The 22,435-nt window shown below is 40.6% G+C and overlaps 1 protein-coding gene across 36 annotated transcripts in view; it reads right to left on the bottom strand.

Annotated features, from left to right (window-relative positions):
• Positions 1-8,308: 8,308 nt before the first annotated feature.
• The window catches only part of PLEKHA7 (pleckstrin homology domain containing A7), a 159,501-nt gene continuing 145,374 nt past the window's right edge, over positions 8,309-22,435 (bottom strand). For 20 of the 36 annotated variants that reach the window (XM_083589227.1, XM_083589255.1, XM_083589258.1 and 17 more), the window contains 4 exons: positions 20,251-20,384; positions 16,984-17,123; positions 14,097-14,199; positions 8,309-12,147 (listed from right to left, as the gene is read on the bottom strand). In XM_083589227.1, coding sequence (XP_083445353.1) covers positions 14,108-14,199; positions 16,984-17,123; positions 20,251-20,384 — 366 coding nt within the window. In that variant the 3' untranslated portion in view covers positions 8,309-12,147; positions 14,097-14,107. Of the gene's footprint in view, positions 12,148-14,096; positions 14,200-16,983; positions 17,124-20,250; positions 20,385-22,435 lie in introns of those variants that run through there. The other 16 variants (XM_083589257.1, XM_083589232.1, XM_083589238.1 and 13 more) reach the window with 7 other exon arrangements.

The raw sequence follows: 22,435 nt of genomic DNA, 5'->3' as shown, positions 1-22,435 counted from the left end.
TAATTAGTGGTACATTGGAATCATTTTTGCTTGGTTTCAGTGTGAAACCATTTTTCCTCAGAACTTGATACTGTTTTCGTCTTTTACCTACATTATATTGATTTTGCATAACCATTCCAGCTAGAGCCTGCAAAGAGAGTTTGATGCTGTTGCTGTGGTTCTTCCAAATGAGTTATACCCATCCAGTGTTTTACAGAAAGTACAGTGGATGCTCGGGTTGCGAACGTGATCCGTGCAGGAGGCATGTTTGCAACCCGCAGCGGCACGTCTGCACACGCGCAGGTTGTGATTCAGCGCTTCTTTGTATGCGCAAAGCGCGATTTAGCGCTTCTGCGCATGCACGACCGCCGAAACCCAGAAGTAACCCATTCCGGTACTTCTGGGTTGCGGCGGGTCCATAACCCGAAAAAACGCAACCTGAAGCGTCTGTAACCCGAGGTATGACTGTACTGTAGGTAAAGTGACAGAACTAAAAGGGGTGTTTGTTGAAGGAGCTGTTCACATCAAGGATTAAAGTGGCTGTAGTCTGAAAAACTAAGTTGAAGCACGTATTTCTGGCATAAAATGAGAACTGATTATTCATGGTTAGTGCTGCTTATCTAATTCACCCTTTGTTCTGGGTGCCTTTCTCCATTTTCAAGATGAATAAAGAATGTCTTTCAAGCCTTCAAACAACAATCGTAGGGAAAGAAATGTGTCTCCCTGCCCCTCAACAATCAGAAAAAAACAAACTATCCCTAACTTCAAATAGCACTAATGATGCTGTTTTAGTGTTTTTCACTCCTTATCACTCTCTGAATTTTATTCCTATTTAAATAGTAAGAAAATAGAAATAAATCAAGCAACCAAAGATGACAAATTATGATTGAGAAGAGTTCTCATTTTATGAATGAGTTGTTTAAAAATTTCAAGTTACTCTTGAAGATACTGTCTACAAGCAGCATTGCAAGTCCTGAATTTTTACTGGCTGAATAATTTTTATCTTTTTGATTCCAAAACATTTTAGTTTTTAATTTGACCTCTCATGGAATTTCTTTTTTGCTTTGCCTGTCCCCGTGCTGGAAGTTGCTGACAACTGATTTTCAAACTTTCTGGTTCTTATTTTTCTTGGTGAACTCAAGCTGGGTTTCTAGCTAGTCTCGAGATGGGAGTGAATGAATCCTGTTTAGGGGAGACTTCAGTCAGGGCTGGCCTGAAACAATTTGTTGCCTGGGGCAGTGCAGCAAATGCCTTTTCCCTGCCATAATACATAGTAATCAAGACAGATCAAGTTAATTTGGTACAGAGGCTGAGAATCTTACAAGCACCTCTTCCTCCTCCTGGCAGTAAAAATATAACAATTATAATTGGCTGCCTCTGTCATTTTACTGAACCTAGTGTGGAGGACTACAGTCCAGATACAGATTTACCTAATTTTCTCAGCATTCTCACTCCCAAGAGAAGTATCTCAGTTAAAAGAAAGGAAGGAAGAAAGGCTTCCAATTGCCAAGGGAAAACATGTTCTCACTGTGAAGGAGACCCTGTGGTCAAAAAGGAAGGGTTTTAGAAGGTGCTCTGACTTCACACAACATTTCTAGAATTTTCTATCTACTGTTCCTAAGGATCCTCAAAAAGTTTTATTTCAGAAAGCACAATTTTAGGGCAGCATCAAAGCCACAGGTCGTTCTAAGGCTAGGGTTGGGGAATTCACATCAAAAGATTGTATGCACACGTTAGTTCTCATGGCAGGAGGACTGCTCCATGGAAATCTCCTGTGGATATGCTAGTCCCCAGAAGAGATTAAATTATGCACTGAAGCTGCCTCTATAAAATGTAGCAGACAAAGAGACTCGGCACCACTGGTAGGCTTCATAATCAAAGCTTCACATCATGGTTTGCTTTGAGTCCTTATGAACTGTCAGGAGAAACTTGAAGTAGGAACCAAGTGTTCAGGAAACATGGAAAGGCCAGGTGGTATGAAAAAGCAATCTACTTTTATCAGACTTTCCCCTGAATCTTAAAAGTCCTTTGCATATGGCATTTGATAAATATGTGGCTCACTTTATACAGTTATTGACCCACCTTGATAGTCACATTGAAGATATACTTGAGGTCAGAAGGATGACATAGAATTGAAAAAAAGGTTTATAGCTAAGGCCACAGGGAAAAGTGTTAGGAATAATACGTAATCTGTGGTCTTAAGAATCTTCCCCATCCATTATTTCACAGTACATTCTATGAAAATATATTATACTATATATTAGATAAATAGATATTATAGTAATTAGTCTGGTTTTATATTAGGTGGTTTTTTTATTTTTTTAAAAAAAAGAATTACTGAAACTAGTTGCAAAGTAATGATGGTTGTGTCACTCATTTGTTTCAAACTGTTTAGGCTGTTTGAAAGTTTAGCTCTTATAATTATTCTGCACTTTGGAATACAAATTCTTTCCAAGGCTACTTCCAAGTAACATAAAAATAACAGTAATAACATCACAATAGAACAATGCAAGTAGGCCTGTACAAAATGGTGCAGCATAGTGTGTTATGAAGGGTTCCAGTCAACCAGCCATACCCTGCATGTTCCAGTTTACTTCATTCAGTTCCCTCCCCTTTCTGGATTTCAACCCCACCCCCAAACAGACAGTATTCCATGCCAGTGAGCATACTGGGTACTTAAGGGGCTATTTCAGAGTGTGTGTTTTTGTTTTTGATCCTCTGTTTTCCCTCCCCCTTCTTAAAGCATTGATCCCTTGGGTTGTGGTTTTTGTGTGTGGTTTTTTTGGCATTACTGTATTCTTTGGGGTCTGAGGTTGTTGACACCGCCTTGTTTGTAGGGGTTGTGGTGGTGTTTTGGCTACATAAGGCTAAGCTCTTGGGAAATGAATTTGCTTTTAGCTTGTTCCAAGTGAGACCTGAATCATCTTCCATTCAGTGTATGCTATTCCCCCACCCCAACAATCTGTCACCATTCCATCGCCACTGAGAATGCAGCCCTCCTTGACTTGCTTTTGTGGATTCTTCAGGACCTACCTCTCAGCGCGCACACAATACGTTTTTAGGGTGCTTTCTGCACCACAGCTGGCTCTGTGGAACAGTCCAGTTGATACAGATGAGTTTTATTTATATTCTTGCCTTTTTACCTTGTTATTTTGCATTGGGCAGTTGATGGAAGATAGCTCTGTTGGGGAAGTGGACTTTGATCAGGCTGTGGCATCTTTGCCTGCAGCCTTGGCTCCTCTATGTTCCTGTCCATAGGGGCCTGATGGGCTGGAGCAACCTCTGGGCTATTATTGCTGTACCTCCCTTGTTCTGCTTTGTTATAAAACCAAAAGAAGACAAAATGAATTTCCTCTAACTCCAATCAGCCCAAGAAAGCATGGCCCATAGTCAGGAATTATGGGACTTGTCCATAATATCTGGAGGGCATGACACTGGCTTCCCTGCTCCAAATACTAGCTTCACACAAACAGGCATCCTACTGACATTAGCTAAGAATTACCAACTTCACTGATTGATACCTTCAGCTATATGGATCAGAGTAACAACATCATCATCATTATTACTATTTCCATTTGTATGCTTTCCCACATAAATATGCCCAAAGCAAACATAAGATTTCCCCAGAACAAAACACAAACCTCAGGGACTGACACAGTTCATTCTTATGTTTGCCCTTTTATCTGATTTATGTTACCCATGAACTATGGCTGTACCACAGAGCCACTGCCCCATGTAGTTTGTCATATCAAAAACATGGATATTTTGATTATGGGTAATTACCATGCTAGCAAGAACCACCTGACATATTGAATATCTTTGTTAGCAACTTAAGAGACACTTTTTGCAAAGACTCCACATTTCCCCTCCATATCTCCATTCTTACTCCTTTCCGGTACACTGAAAAATGGGGGTGCTATTAATTCACATTCCAATTTTAACATATTTTTTAGTTTTTCGTTTTTTTCTTGCTTCTTATTTAAATAAATCAGACATGTTAAAATGCTTTTCTCCTTTGTCTTGTGCCTTTATGAGACTCAGTGTAGCTCACTGGCTAACTAAATGGGCCATGAAGAACATTCGCTCCAGCCGTCGTGAAATCTGTTGTTAAGAGATATTTGAGGAAAGTTCAGTACAAGCATGTCATGAATTGTTTAGCTGTCAAAATAGTCAATTGGAGTGGCTGATCTCTTTCAGATACCTTTCTGTGATTCCAAAGCAGCATGCTAATGTGGCACATAGGAGTATAAAGTTCTCTCTCAAAGCATTATTTGACATTTTTATTTATTCCATAGGCCAAAAGGTTACTATTTCTCCATACCATGATACTCCTGCAACACCTCAGTTTTCTTCCTTCTTCTCAGACTTACCTGTAGTTTAAAACATTCAAAGTGTGGCTGCAGTGCAGAACACCTCAACAAACTGTATTAAAAATGCCCTTTAAAAATCCCAAAGCTTTGAACTAAAAGAAATATCTCAAGAAGTTTTCATGGAAAGTTCATCTCAGTTGGTTCAATTCAGCTACACTTAGATGCACCTTTTCAAATAATGGAAAAAAGTGTAAAGAGGTCAGACCCAATCAATACACTTGTTCAAACAGAATTCCAGGCACTGTGATGTATGTACATTTTGTGCTCTTCCTTTGTACTGTTCCACTATGAAGAAAGGTTGCTTTCACTAGTAGGCAATAAAAGTCTTAGCCTTTTGAATGCAGCTAACCAACCAATAGCAATGCATATTGGGCAAAAACATACAGCAATTTTTCCATGCCTCCTCTGTACTTCTTATAACTATGTAATTCAGACACAAACTGCATTAGCAAATGTTTTCAAATACAGAAAGACAAACAGAAATCAGAGAACTGGAGCCTCAAAAGCATGCCTTTCCAACATCTGAAGTTTGTGTCTTAGTACTGATACTATCTCTCAAGTGTACAAAATAAATTGCTATGAAAGTCACACACACACATTTTTTGAGAAAGCCATTCAAGTGAGAAAAAAATCCTGGGTGAAGCTAACCTATTAACTATCAATACATTCGCTGTTTATTTTGAAACCTGTAATATTAATATTAATATTGTTTTCCTGGGACTGGCACACATGCTAGAGAGAACCGGGAACTCATTTACCATAGTTAACAATGATCAAAGCCACAAGTGTTACTGTCCATAGTTCCAGTAGCATATTGTTGCTAATAGGTGGAAACAAGAACCATTAAGTAGCAGTACACATTAGTCTGAACCTGGACTACGTGTAAATAAGAGACACTAATGGTAGTAACTGGGGGTCCCATAACTCACAAAGTATATTTAAGAAAAGCAACGACAGATAGAAAATTCTGAGGGGAGTGAGCAAGCGCCAGAAAGTTTCTGCAAACGCTAAACAACTTTTCTCCAATCTCGCAAGTGGGTGAAATTGTGAGTGGATGGGAAACAGGAAAATACTTCAAGAATTTGCTGTGTGCTTCTGAACTCTGTAGGTCCTTTGAGTTGGCGTTGGGCCAAATAAAGCTTTTCCTAACAGTAAAAGATGGCCATTGGAAGAGGGGATAGGTAGCTATGACTCGACTGATGGAGAATTTTAGTCAGCTCTTGAAAAGCATCTTTGGACCCCAAGTATTCTTATAACTACAGACTCTTTTGGGTAAGGCACTAAAGAATATATTGGATAAGACTGACCATCTGGATGACCATTGTACTTGGTTTCAATGCAGAAACTGCCTGGGCCATGACCTATGCCAGGTGAAAGAAAGAGAGGAGGGCCAATCGGAGTCTGTACCAAGCTAGGAGGCAGAATAGCAAAGAGGCACTTTTTCATACCCTCCCCAATTTCCACCCTGGCTGCTGCGAGTGGTTGGGCTGTGGATGCAGTGATCATTACACTGCTACATTACGCCCTACTCCGGCTGGGCAGGACTTTGGATTGCTGCCTAACACTCATTGAAAGCAATGGGGCTTAAAAAATCTATCATCAGGTATTCAACAAAAATTCCTCTTCTCACAAACACCCTAAATTTGTTTTGTGTTTTCCCCCCAACGCTTGAGAGCAGATCTGGAGCGGAATCATTAGAAGAGAGGGTAAGGAAGTTCCACTGAGGTAATATCCATTGCTAACTTTGACCAGTTTTGGGGAAGCATTATGATATATTTGGCTCATTAGCCCAGGGAATGTATCCTGCTGTTGCCCTTTGGATTGTGAGCTTGCAGTGTCATGGCACAGAATTCCCACGGCTGGATTGTCCAGTTTAATTTAAGTTTCACCTGATGGCACTATAAAACAGAGAATATTTTCTAAGAAGCTTAACTTTGAGCTTCCCTTCACCACCTCTGGATTTTTAATGGTAACAACATTTACACGCATACCTAGTTCTCAAATAAAGCGGTCTTCTCATTCATATTGTGGCATTCAACAGTTCTGAGTTTGATCAAAGTCAGAATTATCCACAGTGTGAAGCAAGACATTGTGCAACTTGGATGTGGGTCCCTTGCTACTGACGTATTTAAAATTCCAACCGGTTGCCTTGCCAGACATTTCTTTGGTTAATGCCTTATGCCTATTACAGGACAAGAGTGTCTGTGTAACACATTGCCACAATTACAAATGAAGACTGACAAGTTTCTGTATACACAATATGCACGGTTATTCTAACTATTTAAAATTCACATTAAATCAAGTGTCAAAAAGATGGTAGATGAGAAAATATATTTGCAACTTAGAAAAGCAGCAATGTTTAGGCTGAAGTAAGGCTATTTAAAGCAAATTTTATGGGTTTTAGACACAATAAAGTACTTTCCTGTGATGCAGTCTTGGACTGCAACCTTATTCACATGGGAACAAGCCCCATTGAACTCACCCTTACATCTGAGTATAAGATTACTCTGTTAAGCATCAGATAACACATTTGCAGGTTTGTATTCTAAAACTATGCCTGGTATGACTCTAGCAATTACCGTATTCACATGCACAAGTGTGTGTTACTGATAAGTACAAGAAAAGTAGGGGAAGACTGATATGCACCCTGGAACAGAATGCTGCAGTGCAAAGTTTCACATCTTCCAGAAAATTAACACAATAATTCAAAAACAATTATTGTGGATGCATACTAAGTATTTATGCCACAAACTGGCAGGACACTGAGGAAGGGGAGGAGGATACCGATGAGGCGTGTAGCCACGACTGACACAAACTGGGACAAGAGGAAGACAGGGAAGGTGAGGTTGGGGACTTAGGAGGTACTCACAGGACATTGGAGGACATCGAAGGGGCAGCTGGCAGTTCATGGAAGCCAGAGGAAGGTGCCCTCTAGGAGACTGAGGCAGGCAAGGGAACCCAGCCCAGGACACTAGTGGAGCAGGTGAGGACTATGAGGTTCGTTAGGTCTGGGAGGAGGTTTGTGGTCCCTCAGCTGCATCAGGCTCAGTGCAGGATCACATGCCTCGTCAAGTGGAGAGGCCCAGCTGCTCAGCTGGAGCAAACACAGATGCAGCAATCAAGATTGAGAAGGATAAAAGGGAAGCAAGGCAAAAGCCTCTGTGTCTGCTCAGCTCTCTCTGCTGATGGGCCAGAGCTTGGCAGCTTTTGGACTGTGATTTTTGGACTGACCCCCAGGTGTTCCAACCCTGGATCTTCTGCAAAGGCGGGAACCTAGCCTGATGGTTTGACTTTGGAACTTGCTCTTTGCATTGGACTTGGACCTGTATTTGACCATTTGGACTGTCTGCCTATCTAGCGTTGCCCTTGGGACTGTGTGCACTATCACAACTTACCTCTGGGTATGCCAGGGTTCAGGGCAATTTATTTAGCGCCACAGTGACCAAGAACAGAGAAACAACAGCTTGACAGTATAGGATTATACTTGAACAAATATAACCAGTGATACATTCAGTTGTATCTGCAACCAACCCAAAAGCCACTCTGGAACTCCCGAAAGCTCAGTGTAAATTATAGCATATCCTGTTGTATGCACTTAGCCATCCTGTGAATTGCCCAAGACCATTCAGCAAGGCTCTATCTGGGGCTCCTACATCCAAATCCAATTTACTGCACCAAAATGCTATTTTGTATTATGGAATCACCTTCTCTTCCAGCAGTCCAATCTCTATGATGTGGTGATAAAGAATGAGCCAGGAGTTAGAGACACTCACCAAGAACTACAGCATTGTATATGAACATACAGTATTAGGGATGGATTCAAATCCTACTGTTCAGGAAAACCTCTCACTGAGTTTACTGTGGACTTCAATCAGTGCTAGTTAACACCAGTAACTAAAAGTCAAGCCAAACCAAGCCCAAATTAGATGAACCATATCTGAACACCCAAAGGCAGTTCCAGTGTTATGTTAATAGTTTAATATGTACATTTACATTTTCCCCAAACTGTTACATTTTATTTAAATTAATGTTTTCTGGCAAAATATTTATTTCTACATTTTAATAAAGGCAAAAATAAAATAATTTCATTTTGGCAAAATGTTACAGACTTGACACAGGCAGTATTCGGTTAGTAAAAAATAGACTGCATTTTCTAAATACATTTCTCAAGAATAGCTTCCAAGCATAGTCAAAATAGAGTAAGATTTTTTTTATTTGATAATTTTAAACACCATCACAGTTACTTTTTTGATAAGAGCAATAAGTTAGGTGGAGACTGAGGATTGGATCTAGACTTTTACCTTCCACAGATGGAAAGGCTTCTGTATATGGAAGGCTTTGATCTATCCGATGGATCCCAGTAGCAGAAAGAGGCAGGTGACATTTTCCAATTTTTCCTACCTCCTCAAGGTCTCCCAGCCCTCCAGAACAGTGTGAGGGGGCACTGGGGGCTGCAGAGGGAATTGCCAAAATTTGTCTCCAGCATCTCTATCTTCAACAGGAGAAGCGAAGTCTGGATCCAACACTTTTAAATAACTTCCCAATATCTTACTAAAGGCGGGGGTGGGTGGGACTTTTCTTTTTGTGAAACTTTTCTTCAAGCTAAATGGCAACTGCTGAAGTAGACATACCTAAATCCATCTCTGAACTGCCCTTAACAAAAGGAAGTGGAAAACTGGAATTGTATTAGAATGCATTTGTTACCACTTCAAGAGATACAGATAACAAGAATGAGTTTGAGAAAAAAGGTTAAAGCCACTACACACGTGGGTTTGTCTTCGAGAGAGAGAATTTATGAGTAGGAAAAATGATCTACCCTGTCATTTCCCCACAAGTATACAGGTTGAATACACAGGTCGACAAACACAAAGTTGCAAAAGAAAATAGTTCTTTAACACAAACCTGCTTTTAGCGTAATCATATCTAATCTCTTCCTCAGACTAGCTTCTGCATCTCTTTCTCTCAAAGTATTAACAAATTAATCCAGCCTTAACCCTACCCACCACTTCCTGAACACTTGAATTTGTCACATTTGTTTTGACCATTCCATCCCAATCAATTGTGTGGGTCAGAATCCAGAGAGATTATCTGACCATACCAAAAGACCTGCAGGCTCCCCAGGAGGACTTCACTGAATGGCAGCATCACCTCATTAGTTTGCCATGCGGTGCAGGGAACTGCTGTACAAAAACAAAGTAAGTCCTGTTCACACAATGACTTCTGCTAGTGCAACAGAATTTCCCCTCCATTTACTTCTCCTGCATGTCTCCCCATCTTTTCTGGACACTCCCCCAACCCTCTGAAACAGGGAGAGGAAAAGGAAGGGAAGTGCATTGCACCAGTGGAGGTCCTTCCACAAACAAAACAACTTCACTGGCTACAACCCATTATCTCCAGTTAGTCTAAATCTCTTATCTGGGAGGCTAACAGGGCAGTGACATCCTAAACAAATTCTGCACACATTTAATGCCTACAGCACACCCCACATATACTGTAAAACTCATTAATAATTGCTAATGCTAAGAAAGCCTGTAACTGACTATGGAACCTCATGAGCATTGGGTTTTCCCCTTTTTCATCTACGAGAAGGCAAAGTTCTCCATTTTCTCAGAAAAGAGACTGGAAAGGACTTCTGCATCATGGCAAAGTACTGCAACAACTAGCTGCCAATCTATATACTACACTCTCCACAGCATGGCCACTCAGACAGCCTCTACACTGCAAGTGTTCTGCACCTGCAGGTCTAGAACAGCTTACAATGTGCATATCTAACATTGCTTGGAGATCTTCATGAGTCTTCACTGCTGCTGGATATTCCTAGTGGTAGGTGGGGGATGGAATGTAGGCTGTCCTCAAAATGAATAGGTGGTTTGCAGCAAAGTCCATGAAGCAAGTGTAATATATAGACCAGCAGTAAGACAAGTCCGCTCACCCTTTGGGTGTGGCGGTGTTGTGGCTGGGTCTTGATGCGCTGCGCCACACTCTGGAGGAAGCCCTGTTTGTTGGGGGCTTCCCAGCTGGCGAGGCAGCCAGGCCTAGTCTCACTGGCTGGACCTTGGTTTCAGGCCTGCCCAAATTCAGCCAATCAATGGCAGGCCTGTGAGGTGGACACCTCCCTGTGGGTGGGCCTGTGGAAACATCGGATTCCCCCAGGTCCGCTCCTGGGGAATAAAAGGCAGCCTATCTCGGCCTCCTACTTGCAGTTCTAATGGCTTACACCACTGTTACAAAATACTTCAAATGAGTTGATATCATTCTTGCGTATCTTCTGTATAAAAGGAGTGCACTAAAGCAGAATGCCGCAGTAAATATGACAATGCACTGAATTATGTGTGAATTCATTTTGAATTCACTCAGTATGAACAGCGCATTGGCTGCTGCAAAGCACACACTGTTGAGTACACACACACACACACACACATTTTCAAGTAAAAAACCACCAGCATCTCATGAACTCTCTCTCCAGTTGTGCCAGCCTTTTGTCCAAGACTCAAGAAAATATACTTGAAAGTTTTAGCAAAACTGAGGGCACCAGCTGAATTACTATACAAAGTTAACAACAACTGATAGCAAATCATTTTTTGCTTTTTTGTTGTTGAAAACATTAATTAAAAAAGAATATAGATGTAAAATTATACATTCTATTAATATTTGCATTGCTCACTTTACATATTTCAGTTTCCATGGGTGATCCAGTCCCATCTCAGGTGCAGCACCCATGTGCAGAAAAGGGCTCAAAAGACCAGTTTCTCTTCACTCCCTCTTCTTGTCTTTGCACAAACTATTATAGGGAATTGGAGGTTTTGTGCATACCTCCTGCTCTCCCTCTCTGTATGACACAAGTTACTCAAGCTCAGAGCATGAGTAACTCATGTTTAGGCAAAAAGAGTGAAAGGTGCTCCAGATCTCACATTCCACTTAATGGCCAGTCATGTTTTTGCTCTTAAGGAGGGAGTAGGAATAGAGGCTCTATTGACCTCTATGATAATCCGCTGTAGTTCACAGATGCTTCATCTGCAGTGGGATAGAAACCAGATCACATTCAAAATATTTCAGTGCCCACACCCTAAGTTAAAGAGAAAAATATATATTTGAAATCGTAACTGGACAATGTTTGCTTGGACTAAGCTACATCATAAAAGGACAGTGACATACAACTATTAGCAATGTTTTGTACCTGCCTTTTGCTGTTTGCACGGGATTCCAGAACCATTGAAATTTTGAATATTTCAGTAAAATTTTATCTGACTGATAATCAGTAGTAACAAATGTATTATAAACCCTGAAAAAATAGGAAAAGATTTCATTATTCCTACCTAAATGCTATGTGCTTCCAAAAATCTTCCTTTTTTAAAAAAGAAGCTAAAAACATCCACCTGCCTTTATTGCATGCATCCAAACTTTTAAATGAATGCAGCCCTTTAAAAAACCCAACCAACCACAAATCATATATATATATATAGTTTCTAAAAATACATTGGCTCACAATCTGGCACTTTAAAGCATTAGGGCCTATTAACATCAACAGGAATTGAATGCAGTTGATTGTGCAGGGTTGTAACCAATGCCAATATACAATGTCAATATATAATATAGTATATTAAAAGTGCTGTTTATATAAACAATTGTTCTTTTTGTACAAAACTTTTTCTGTGCAGTTATTATTTGTAATGTGTGTTCAAATAAAAAACAAACAGGAGAGAAAGCTAATGTAGGGAAGTCTTCCTCCTCGCTGCTCTCTTCTTCAGGTGGTTGTTACGGGTTTGTATCAGGGATCAGCGTTCATTTACTGCTTTGGCTAGTTTGAAGAGAAACAATGACGTTAGATATTATTCCAACAGGTTTAGCACACACATCCACAAAAGGATGAATCCATCAATATCTTTTAACGGCATGCTAATGGATGTTTCATGAACACTAGGTGCTTCAGAAAGTTTGTAAATGTAGCCAGATAAGCATACTGCTTACAATATACCTTGATACTATGTAGGCAATGGAGAATGCAATCAATACTTTCCCTGTTCAAACTAATTGTTATGCTTCACCTCTAAATTGAAGTTTCTTAGTCTTTGACGAAGGAAAGAGGATATTATCAGTGAAGCTGAAGGCTTGTTTTGGGTACTTTCACTCATTAAGATATGTCTATATTATGTGAAGAAGCTTTAAAACCATTTTGATTAAATATGGTGGGTTTTGGTGATCAGGATTAAGAGTATACTAAAGGGGGGGAAATGCCCATCTCATTCCCATGGCAGCTTGAGGAATTCCTGAATAATGTCACAGTGATTTATTTGTTCTTTTTAATATCCTCCCCTCCCTCCCAAATGGGAGCACAGAGCAACCAATGTCATAAAACAATATATTAATCACAAAAGCATTTAAACATCCTCAACAATGAAAAATTCCTTCCTCAGGCCTGGACAAATAGGTCAGTTATGATTGCCCTCCTGAAAGTAAGGTCTATCTCATTTTGACAAAGCGTTTTAAAAGAAGAAATTGAGAAGTTTAAGTCTGGGACAGTGATCTGTGACAGTGTAAACAGTGACTTCGGGGCCCTTGTTAATATTTTCTTCAGATGCTTTCCTAAGATTTAACAGTAAAGAGCTTCAAAATTATAAATAGTGCTCATAACACAAAGTTCTTTTGAAATCTTATACTTTCTGTACTGATAAGAAGGAATCCTTAAAATTATAAATTGTGAAATTGTAGGTGGAACTAAAGAGGAGTTATATGCCAAACTGCACCATGGTAAAGAAATGGGAATACAGAGGGAAATGAAATTTCCTTTTGTAGAATAATTACAATGGCTATAATTGTGGCAAAAATAGATCCCTCAATTCATGGCAAAGATTTCTCATACGGAAAATTATGGAATCAACGGGTTAGGAAAATGACAGAAATCATTTAACATAGAACTATTTCCCCCCCCCCCAGCTATTCCGTTACTTTGTCATTTGATGGAGGCTTTTTCCTAGACCCAGCCCACCAGTAAAGTAAAGGTAAAGGGACCCCTGACCGTTAGGTCCAGTCGCGGACGACTCTGGGGCTGTGGCACTCATCTCGCTTTACTGGCCAAAGGAGTTGGTGTACAGCTTCCGGGTCATGTGGCCAGCATGACTAAGCCGCTTCTGGCCAACCAGAGCAGCGCACAGAAACACCGTTTACCTTCCCACCGGAGCGGTACCTATTTATCTACTTGCACTTGGACGTGCTTTCGAACTGCTAGGTTGGCAGGAGCTGGGACCGGGCAAAAGGAGCTCAACCCATCACGGGGATTCAAACCGCCAACCTTCTGGATCGGCAAGCCCTAGGCTCTGTGGTTTAGACCACAGCGCCACCTGCGTCCCACCAGTAGTATGTTTCAAATGGTTCTAATTTTCCATTTAATACAGGAAGGGATTATTTGTGCCATTTAGCACATGTGCTGCATTAGATACCTTTTTAAAGGTGTAATCTTTAGTAGGTTGCTGATGAAACGCCACATCTAAACATTTCTCTTTAAATTTTACATCATAGTTATGAGGCAATCAAAATCCCAAACTCACAGCAATTACTGAACATTTCTATGAGCTCATATATATTTCATAAGGTAATTTTTAATAGCAGGTGGCAGGAATCTTTTAGATCACTAAAGTCTGCATGCATTAATTAGGGTTACGTTTACACTTAAATATCAAGTTAGCTACCAACAATGTTAAAACATACAATTAATGACAAAATAAGCAGCCAAGAGCAGTTAGTTCTTACTTTCAAGATGCTTAGACAAATGTGTAGTGAAATCCATTGCTTAAGGGGGGTGGCTGAGGTACAGAAGGTGAGGGTGCTTTAGATGGATAGGTCAATTGCGGAGCTAGAAGGGATCATACAAAGGAATTAGGCACTGTGATTTTACACTCACACACAACAGACACGTGGGCTGGAATACAAGACAGCAGGGTCAGCAGCCAGTGCAGCTAGGTCTTTTTAGTACTGTACATTAATAATAATAATAATAATAATAATAATAATAATAATAATAATAATTTTATTGTTTAGACTCCGCCCATTTGGTTGGGTTTCCCCACCACTCTGAGCGACTTTCAGCATATCTAAAAACAAAAAAACCAAGCATAAAAAACTTCTCGATACAAGGCTGCCTTCAGATGTCTTCTAAATGTTGTGTAATTCTTTATATCTTTGACATCTGAAGGGTGGGCATTCCACAGGGAGAGTGCCACTCCTGAGAAGGCCCTCTGCCTGGTTCTCTGTAGCTTTGCTTCTCACAGTGAGGCAACAAGCAGAAGATCCTCGGAGGAGGACCTCAGTGTCCAGGCTGAACGATGGGGGTGGAGATGCTCCTTCAGGTATACTGGGCCAAGGCCATTTAGGGCTTTAAAGGTCAGCACCAACACTTTGAATTGTGCTCGGAAACGTACTGGGAGCCAGTGAAGATCCTTTAGGACCGGTGTTATATGGTCCCAGTGGCCACTCCCAGTCACCAGTCCAGCTGCTGCATTCTGATTTGGTGTGTAACCCATGTTTGGTCTGACTTAGAATGAGTTTTCTGCCACTGGCACTCTAGCCGTCTCAGCGACTGTTTCATTGCCCTCAGCTCCAGGGAAAACCACGGGGCTGTCCGGGCTCCATGCAATCGGAGAGGGCGCTTCGGAGCCAGACAGTCAATAGCCCTGGTTAACTCCGCATTCCAGTGGGCCACCAGGGAATCAGCTGAAAGGCCACGAGCATGGGATAAAACACCCCCTATTACTCTCTGGAAACCATTTGGATTCATTAAGTGGCGTGGGCGGACCATCCGAATCTGTCCCACTTCCCTGCAGAGGGGAAAGGTCACTGAGAAGTAAATAAATTCTGTGCCTAGGTATGCCAAATTCTGCAACAAAAAAGCCAGTTCCTGCAATGTTAAAAATGGCTGAAAATTCTCCCAACTTGCTTGTTAAGCTTTCTGCCTGCACAAAAAGAGGATGGGGAACTCCACTCCCTGACCTGCAGAAATATTGCTCAGTACTGCCCCCCCTTAAAAAATGTTTTTTCTCTCCACCCCAGCGCTGTGCTAGAGAGGGAGGAACCTTTCCTTTCTTGGCACTGGAGTAGGGAGGAACTGTTTTCTGAGCTCTAAAACCTTGCAGTGACACTATGCCAAATGAGGCAGCAGTGCTTCTGCATGGTAAGTGAAGGAAGATGTGCTCAATTTGGCATGGGGAGAGAGGGGGTGGCACCAGAAGCAGATTTGTGGGTTGGGTGCAGCCTGCAGTTTTGCAACCCCTGCCCTAGTGATGCATCAAAGTCTCAACCTGAATATCTACAGAATTACTGTTTTGTGCCTCGACTTTTCATGGCTGATGTAAAGCAGGCAGTAGGACTTTGCAATCATACAAGGTTTTTTAAAAACAAACAAAACAAAAAAACAACTCGTCAGTCAATATTTACAGGAATTACCAAATAAAACTGGATATTATATTTTGGTGATTTTATAGTGTTGTGATTCAAAATTGTTACTTTTCCTGAGTATGGGATAGAAACTGAAATCAGTAAATAAAACATAAAGCTACTTGGGAAGGCTGCAGGCCCTGCTAGACAAACTGAGAAGAATGTGCTATATTAGTAATGTACTGAAGCACTGAGCTACAAGGAAAACGTAATTAGCAGTAACATCTTCATCTGCTGTTTCTGGCTCATGCTGTTTGTCTAATGTACATTGTGCAAATATTAAAGTTTTTGGTTTTACTATACTAGGTTCTACGGAAATTAAAACCACTAAAATATCAATAATAATTTGAAAAATCAAATGCATTCACAAATTTTAAATCTTGGAACAGTACTATAAGTTAGTCCAGATTCACTACTTCATTTTTATGCCTTTTCTACTTGAGCATTCTACATATATGGGCAGAGAAACAGATGAGAAGATGGAGTGCAAGATATAACAGTTAAACATAGGCTTGCAGGGAATGGGAAACAAAGATGGAATTTTACCCCTTGAGTAACGAATCATTCAGCACAGTCTGATCCATTTCGAAGCCGTATTGTGCAGGCAAGTACAGAGAGAACCTGCCAGCACAGCTGTACACACAGGGGCTGCTTTGACATCATGCTGAATAATGCAATTTAATTTCCAGTCGTCAAACTTCTATCCAGCTTTTTGCAATAAGTTTCCAGGCTGTTTAAAAAAATAGTGTCCCTAACAACTTGATACAGTATTTGCCATTTCAGTTCTAAATCAGAGCAGGAAAAATTTAGTGTATTAAGACAACAATGTCATGCTACTGCTTTAGAAGATATGGAACCATGGTAGAGCGATTCCCAGTAAATATATATTTATATGGCGTGTAATTGCACCCCCCCACTCATGACATTGCTTCTGATTGCTTCAAGGTAACACTGTGCTCAACACTGATAGCAACCCATTTATGTTGTGCAGGTGAGTCTATGGTGTAAATCCAGTGTCTCACAACTACACTGGAGTGTATTCAAAGAGCACTTGCCTGGGTATACCCCAAAGGGTAGATATGGCCTTGCTGTTGTTCCTGGTTATGTACTGCAGTCCAGAAGGAACACAAAACCTTAGAAGTTTGCAGCCATAGGATTAAAAGAACATATTGTCAAAGCCATTGCTTTATAAATAACTGAGCAATACCTGCCACCTCCTTGCTCCGCTGAGAGGCTTCAGAAGCCAGTGCGTATGATATGGTAATGATGCGTTCTTGCTCTTGCAACTGTGAATCTAAATTAGCAGAGTTGTGTTTGTCCTGAGCTGAAGGCTGGAGGTTGTGCATACTAGGGCAAAATACAAAAACACCACATTAACTGTAAGGCATATGTTACACATGTATGCAAACATTTTGGTATATTGCTTGATTGTAGAAAAATATAAAAGGGTCACATCCACAAACACACTCATTTCCAGAATGGCAAAGTCCTCAGGATCATGATGCAATTATGAAACTCTTGAAGCTGGGCATCCAACAGTAGACTGTAGTCTTTGGATCATGTTTGAATGTTTCATTTGATTTCAGTTGATAAAAGGACTTGTTAGCACATACAGAGAAACATGTTCTATTGTTATTTTGACTGAAAAACCAACATCTGGTTATTAGCAACTGTGGAGCAGATATGAGCTGAAACGTTATACTTAGTTGCTGAATAGTCTCCAAATTCCAGTGGAAATGCACAATACAGTTGTATCTCGTAAGTTGAATGGAATCTGTTTGACTTCCTAAATGTTCGGAAACCAAGCAGCAGCTTCCGACTGGCTGCAGGAAGCTCCTGCAGCCAATCATAAGCTGCGAAACCACATCAGACGTTCGGGTTCCAAAGAACATTCGCAAACCAGAACACTCAGCGTTTGGGAGCCAAAACATTCAACTCGCAAGGCTGTATATCAACTAGCCCTGCGCTGCCAGGACAGCTAAGGCATGGGGCTCTGTGGTGCTACAAATAAATAAATAAATAAATAAATAAATAAATAAATAAATGTACAGATATATTTTCAAAGACCTGAAACAGAAAGTTCTTCTGCTCAGCAGAAAGTAGAGCTGGAGAATTGCTTCCTCTAGAGGAGGAGAATAGAGCTGCTGTTCTTTTTTATTTTGTTTTGCCTAAAAAATTGAGTCTCAGTGTAGTAATTAATCTTTGCTGTCCCATTTCAACCCTGCACTTCATGTACTACAATGAAGTTTCAGATGTGTTCTCCAGCTTCCACCAAGTGAGAGACATTAGCTTCCTAGGAAAAAAACCAGTCTGTGGGAGCCACTACCTCTGGCTACACTTAAATTTTAAACACAGGAGAGGCTCCAGGGAACCCTTTCAGTTTATAATTCACAGTTCTTGCATTGTTCTCTTGGCATCTTTGGGTTCTGGATGCTACTGGAGGCCATTTCATGGCTGTTGTGAGATGCTTCAGAACATCATGGGGCAATGGGGCATTGCCAAGCAATGCCCAGGGTGGATCATAGCAGTTGAGCCTTGCCTTGCTTCCAGGCTGTACATGCAGGAAGGTGAGGGAGATGAGCAGTTCAATAGCAGTATTCATTAGCCTATTTTGCTGCAGTGTAAGCTGCAGGGAGAAGCCCAGAACTGGAAACTGTGCCAGGAAAAGGAGGCCATCTCTCCTCAGCAACTCTTCAGACTTAGGGGTTAAAGAATAGTTTAAAAAACCTCTGGGATGAAGAGAAGGATAATTAATTAATTAACTATTACATTTTAATCCATCATTACTTATTTTGACCTCTCTGATCTGCCCTGTTTAATTAATATACAACAAAATATATTTTTATAATCAAAAAGGCTGAAATAAGGAGAATGGCCTTGTTCTTACTGTCAAAGCAAGGCAAGGCTCTATTATAGAATCAGCCTACTTGAGGTTAGTGGCATTGTTCCTAGGAAATTCAAGACCATGAACACTAGCCTCCTATATTCTAGGGAAAGGTTATCACTCAGGTAGGAGATCTCAACCTCAGACATATCCTGTCTAGGATGTTCATTCTGTTGAGACTTTAATCTTCCTCTTTAGCAACAGCAGTCTAATCTTTTATTCTGCTGAATTATACCATCAAACTGTTGGCTCAATTCACCTAAATACCTGTCTAAGTCAGCTTCTACCAATTGCCTTCTTGTCTAAGCTCTATGTGGGCTGACATAAATTCTTTCTTTAATATTATCTCTTGTCAACTTGGAGAAGGGGCTGCAGTGGTAATCTGGGCAAGATAGTGAACTGAATGTATTATATATATTTGTAAATAAATAAAGCTGAGAACCCGACTACTTAAACGTGTTATATGAGTTTTAATGGCTTGATCCTAGGAGCTGCTGTTCTGAACCAGTGATCCCATCATATCTGAAGCAATGGAAATTCTCCCCTGTAGTGGCGCTGGACACAGTTTTAGCCTCTGCTCCCAGGGTTCCAACAGCTCTTGATGCTTCTGTACCTCCATGTGGCAGAAGAGGCTATGCTATGCTACGTTCAGTGGTGGGAAAGCGAGGCAGCTGAGCCACATGTCTTTGCTCACTAGCAAGGGCAGAACACGCTGATTTAAGCTGCAGCAGCACTTGCCATTTCTTGTGTCAGTGAAAGCAGGGCTGGGCTGGGCTGTGTGTTCAGCCTGTAAATAAGAGTATACAGAGAGGAAAAGATAATAACGAATAATAAAGCCCTGCCCTGCTTTTCTCCACCTTCTCTCCTCCAGGGAGACAGGCTCCATAAAGGACTGCTGCTGCTGCTGGGCAGAAAGGGCTCCATTTTTGTTTTCGAAATTGCTTTTATTTTTTATCTATGCCATTTTAAATTGTGATTGATATTAATACTGCATTCTTAGTGTTAGATTTTATGATTTATGTGGAAATTGTTTCCCATTTGGTTGAGTACTTTTGGATGTGTTTTATTTATTGCTTATGACTTTTGTTATGTTGGTAATTATGTAAATCTTGTCATGCTGCAAGCCGCCTTGAGCATTGCTTTAACTATGGAAAGGCTCAGCATAAATAAAATGATGATGGTGATGATGATTCACCATTTTCATTATATGCAGTAGTGCTGTGGGTGGTGTTGCTGCATTGCTGTTTCAACTGTGGTGGTGGTGCTGCCTGCCAGAACTGGAGTGGTGGGGAGGGCAGGAGAGCACCATCTTGGTAGCAGCAGTGGGGAGAGGGCATCTGAACTTGCTGCCAACCTGGTATCCCACACTCTAGCTCTGCCTGGCAAGCAGCACTACTCCCCACCTCACATACCGCAATTGATTCAATGCGAAAAGTACAATTAGTATTAATTGTAGTATTTATATATTTCTATAAGTTTTTGTACTATGATCAAATGCATATAACTTTACCAAGACTGCAGCAGTAGGTCCCCCCCCCCCATTTCTAATGTTAAAAATGAATGGGAGTAATATGTTTATAAGAATCTGACCTTGACCTTGTAAGAATATTCTTTATTTTTTCTGCGTTACGGTGCCTTGCTGCTAATTCTTCTGGAGTAAGGGGTTCCTCAGGTTCCAGCTCAACGTATCGCTCTGGAATTGCAACCTTCTCAGGTTTTGACAACTGGTGGTGGCAGGGAGAGAGAATCATAAGTGATTAATGTAGCTCATATAGAATATTACATTCAACTGAAACAAAACTGTTCAAATCAACCAAAGGAAAAAAGCAGGGCAAAACAAGAATTTTAACACTTCCTTATGAAAATCGTAACATAATATACTTGTGGGCCAATTTTTTTCTGAAAACAATGTTTTGATAAAAACAGTAATTCCAATGTTGAATTGCTAACACAAACGACAACAAAGTTTAGCTGTATGTTAGAAAAACGGAATTAAATATGATGGAATTTCTCCCATATGCACCTAATCCTGTTCTTGAGTTCATAATTGGAAATCCTTCTGCATCTAATGAAATAAGGTAGGTGCGATGAGGGAGAAAGCCCGTATTATAGTCTTTTGTTGAAAAACTTTTTACTTTCCCAAGAATTTTAATTTAAAACAATATTTTTTATTGATTTTAATTTCTTGCACCACATTCTTTTCTCCCTAGTGTTTTTATGTTCGTTTTTTATTTTTATGTTGCTACATTTATGCTGGATTTACATGCCCTGTGTAATTTGCAGTGTGTGTATATGTTTGTGTGCTTGTGTGTGACACTGACAAACACACACACACACACACACACAGCATCATGTATTTTCAAAGCTGTAAATCACACAGAAAATTAAGCTATACATATATAAGAAAAGAAAAATAACAGAATTCTTAAAGTCATTTAATGATTTTATTGCTTTTAAACTGATCTTGCATTCAGTGGATTTTCCTCCCTGTTCCTTCATATTTCAGTGACAGCATAATATACTTCATTTGGGCCACCAGATGGCTCTACAGCTTTTCAAATATATGCATAAAAAACGTTAATACCCTCTTGCTTTTCCAATAGCCATGGGGATTATGTGTTACCTTTTGGGGAGAACACAATGGAATCTTAATCTCTGACACCATTTTCTCATAGATCACCATTTCATAGACATCGTGGTTGATAGGTAATGAGAAAGCATAGGAATTCTATTTGACTTTATTTTAAGACGAGTGATTCAATAATTTTGTAATGTTAATTCAATCTGTTTATGGGATGCATGACCTTCGTTGGCCTTGTTCGCACATCACATTAGTTGATTAAATATGGTCTAATGCAGGCTTCCTCATCCTCGGCCCTCCAGATGTTTTGAGACTACAATTCCCATCATCCCTGACCACTAGTCCTGCTAGCTAGGGATCATGGGAGTTGTAGGCCAAAAACACCTGGAGGGCCGAGGTTGAGGAAGCCTGGTCTAATGTGAATAAGCAGCATGCTGGTGCGTGCTGCTGAAATTGCAGGTGCTTCACTCTTTCCCCACTCCTGCTGTGCTGACAGAAAACAGCCATAGTATGTCTTGTGTTATCTGAACCTGGACTCATAGTGGTTTGCTTCCCCACAAACAGGTGAGGTGTGTAGAATTTCCTGGCCATTGCCAAGATTCGGCCGTCTGGGCGGAAATTGCTTGAATGTCCATAGGGCAAAACTAAAAAAACTAAAAAAAAAATAAAAAAAAGCTTTTTAGTCCAGACACAACTTTTGTGTCTGGATTTTCACTTTTTGAAATATGGCAACCCTAGAGGAGTGGCACGCCAAGCAACTTGGCTTCTGCTTGTGGTTTGTTTGGAGAAACAGGTTCAGATGACACAAACCAGATGATGGCTTGTTCCCTGGCAGCACGGAGGAAAGCGAAGCACCCATGATTTCAGCATGCTGCTCGTTCACAGTAAACCACAGTATTTTAAATATGGTTGAATGTGATGTGCGCAGCAGACCATTACAGTGGTACCTCGGGTTAAGAACTTAATTCGTTCTGGAGGTCTGTTCTTAACCTGAAACTGTTCTTAACCTGAAGTACAACTTTAGCTAATGGAGCCTTCCATTGCCGCAGCGACACAATTTCTGTTCTTATCCTGAAGCAAAGTTCTTAACCCGAATTACTATTTCTGGGTTAGCAGAGTCTGTAACCTGAAGCGTCTGTAACCTGAGGTACCACTGTATCTCCCTTTTTCTGAAAACATAACACATTTCTACAT

This window comes from Podarcis filfolensis (assembly GCF_964270895.1).
Source record: "Podarcis filfolensis genome assembly, chromosome: 1".
Lineage (NCBI taxonomy): Eukaryota > Metazoa > Chordata > Lepidosauria > Squamata > Lacertidae > Podarcis > Podarcis filfolensis.
This window is presented reverse-complemented; position numbering and strand designations above follow the sequence as displayed.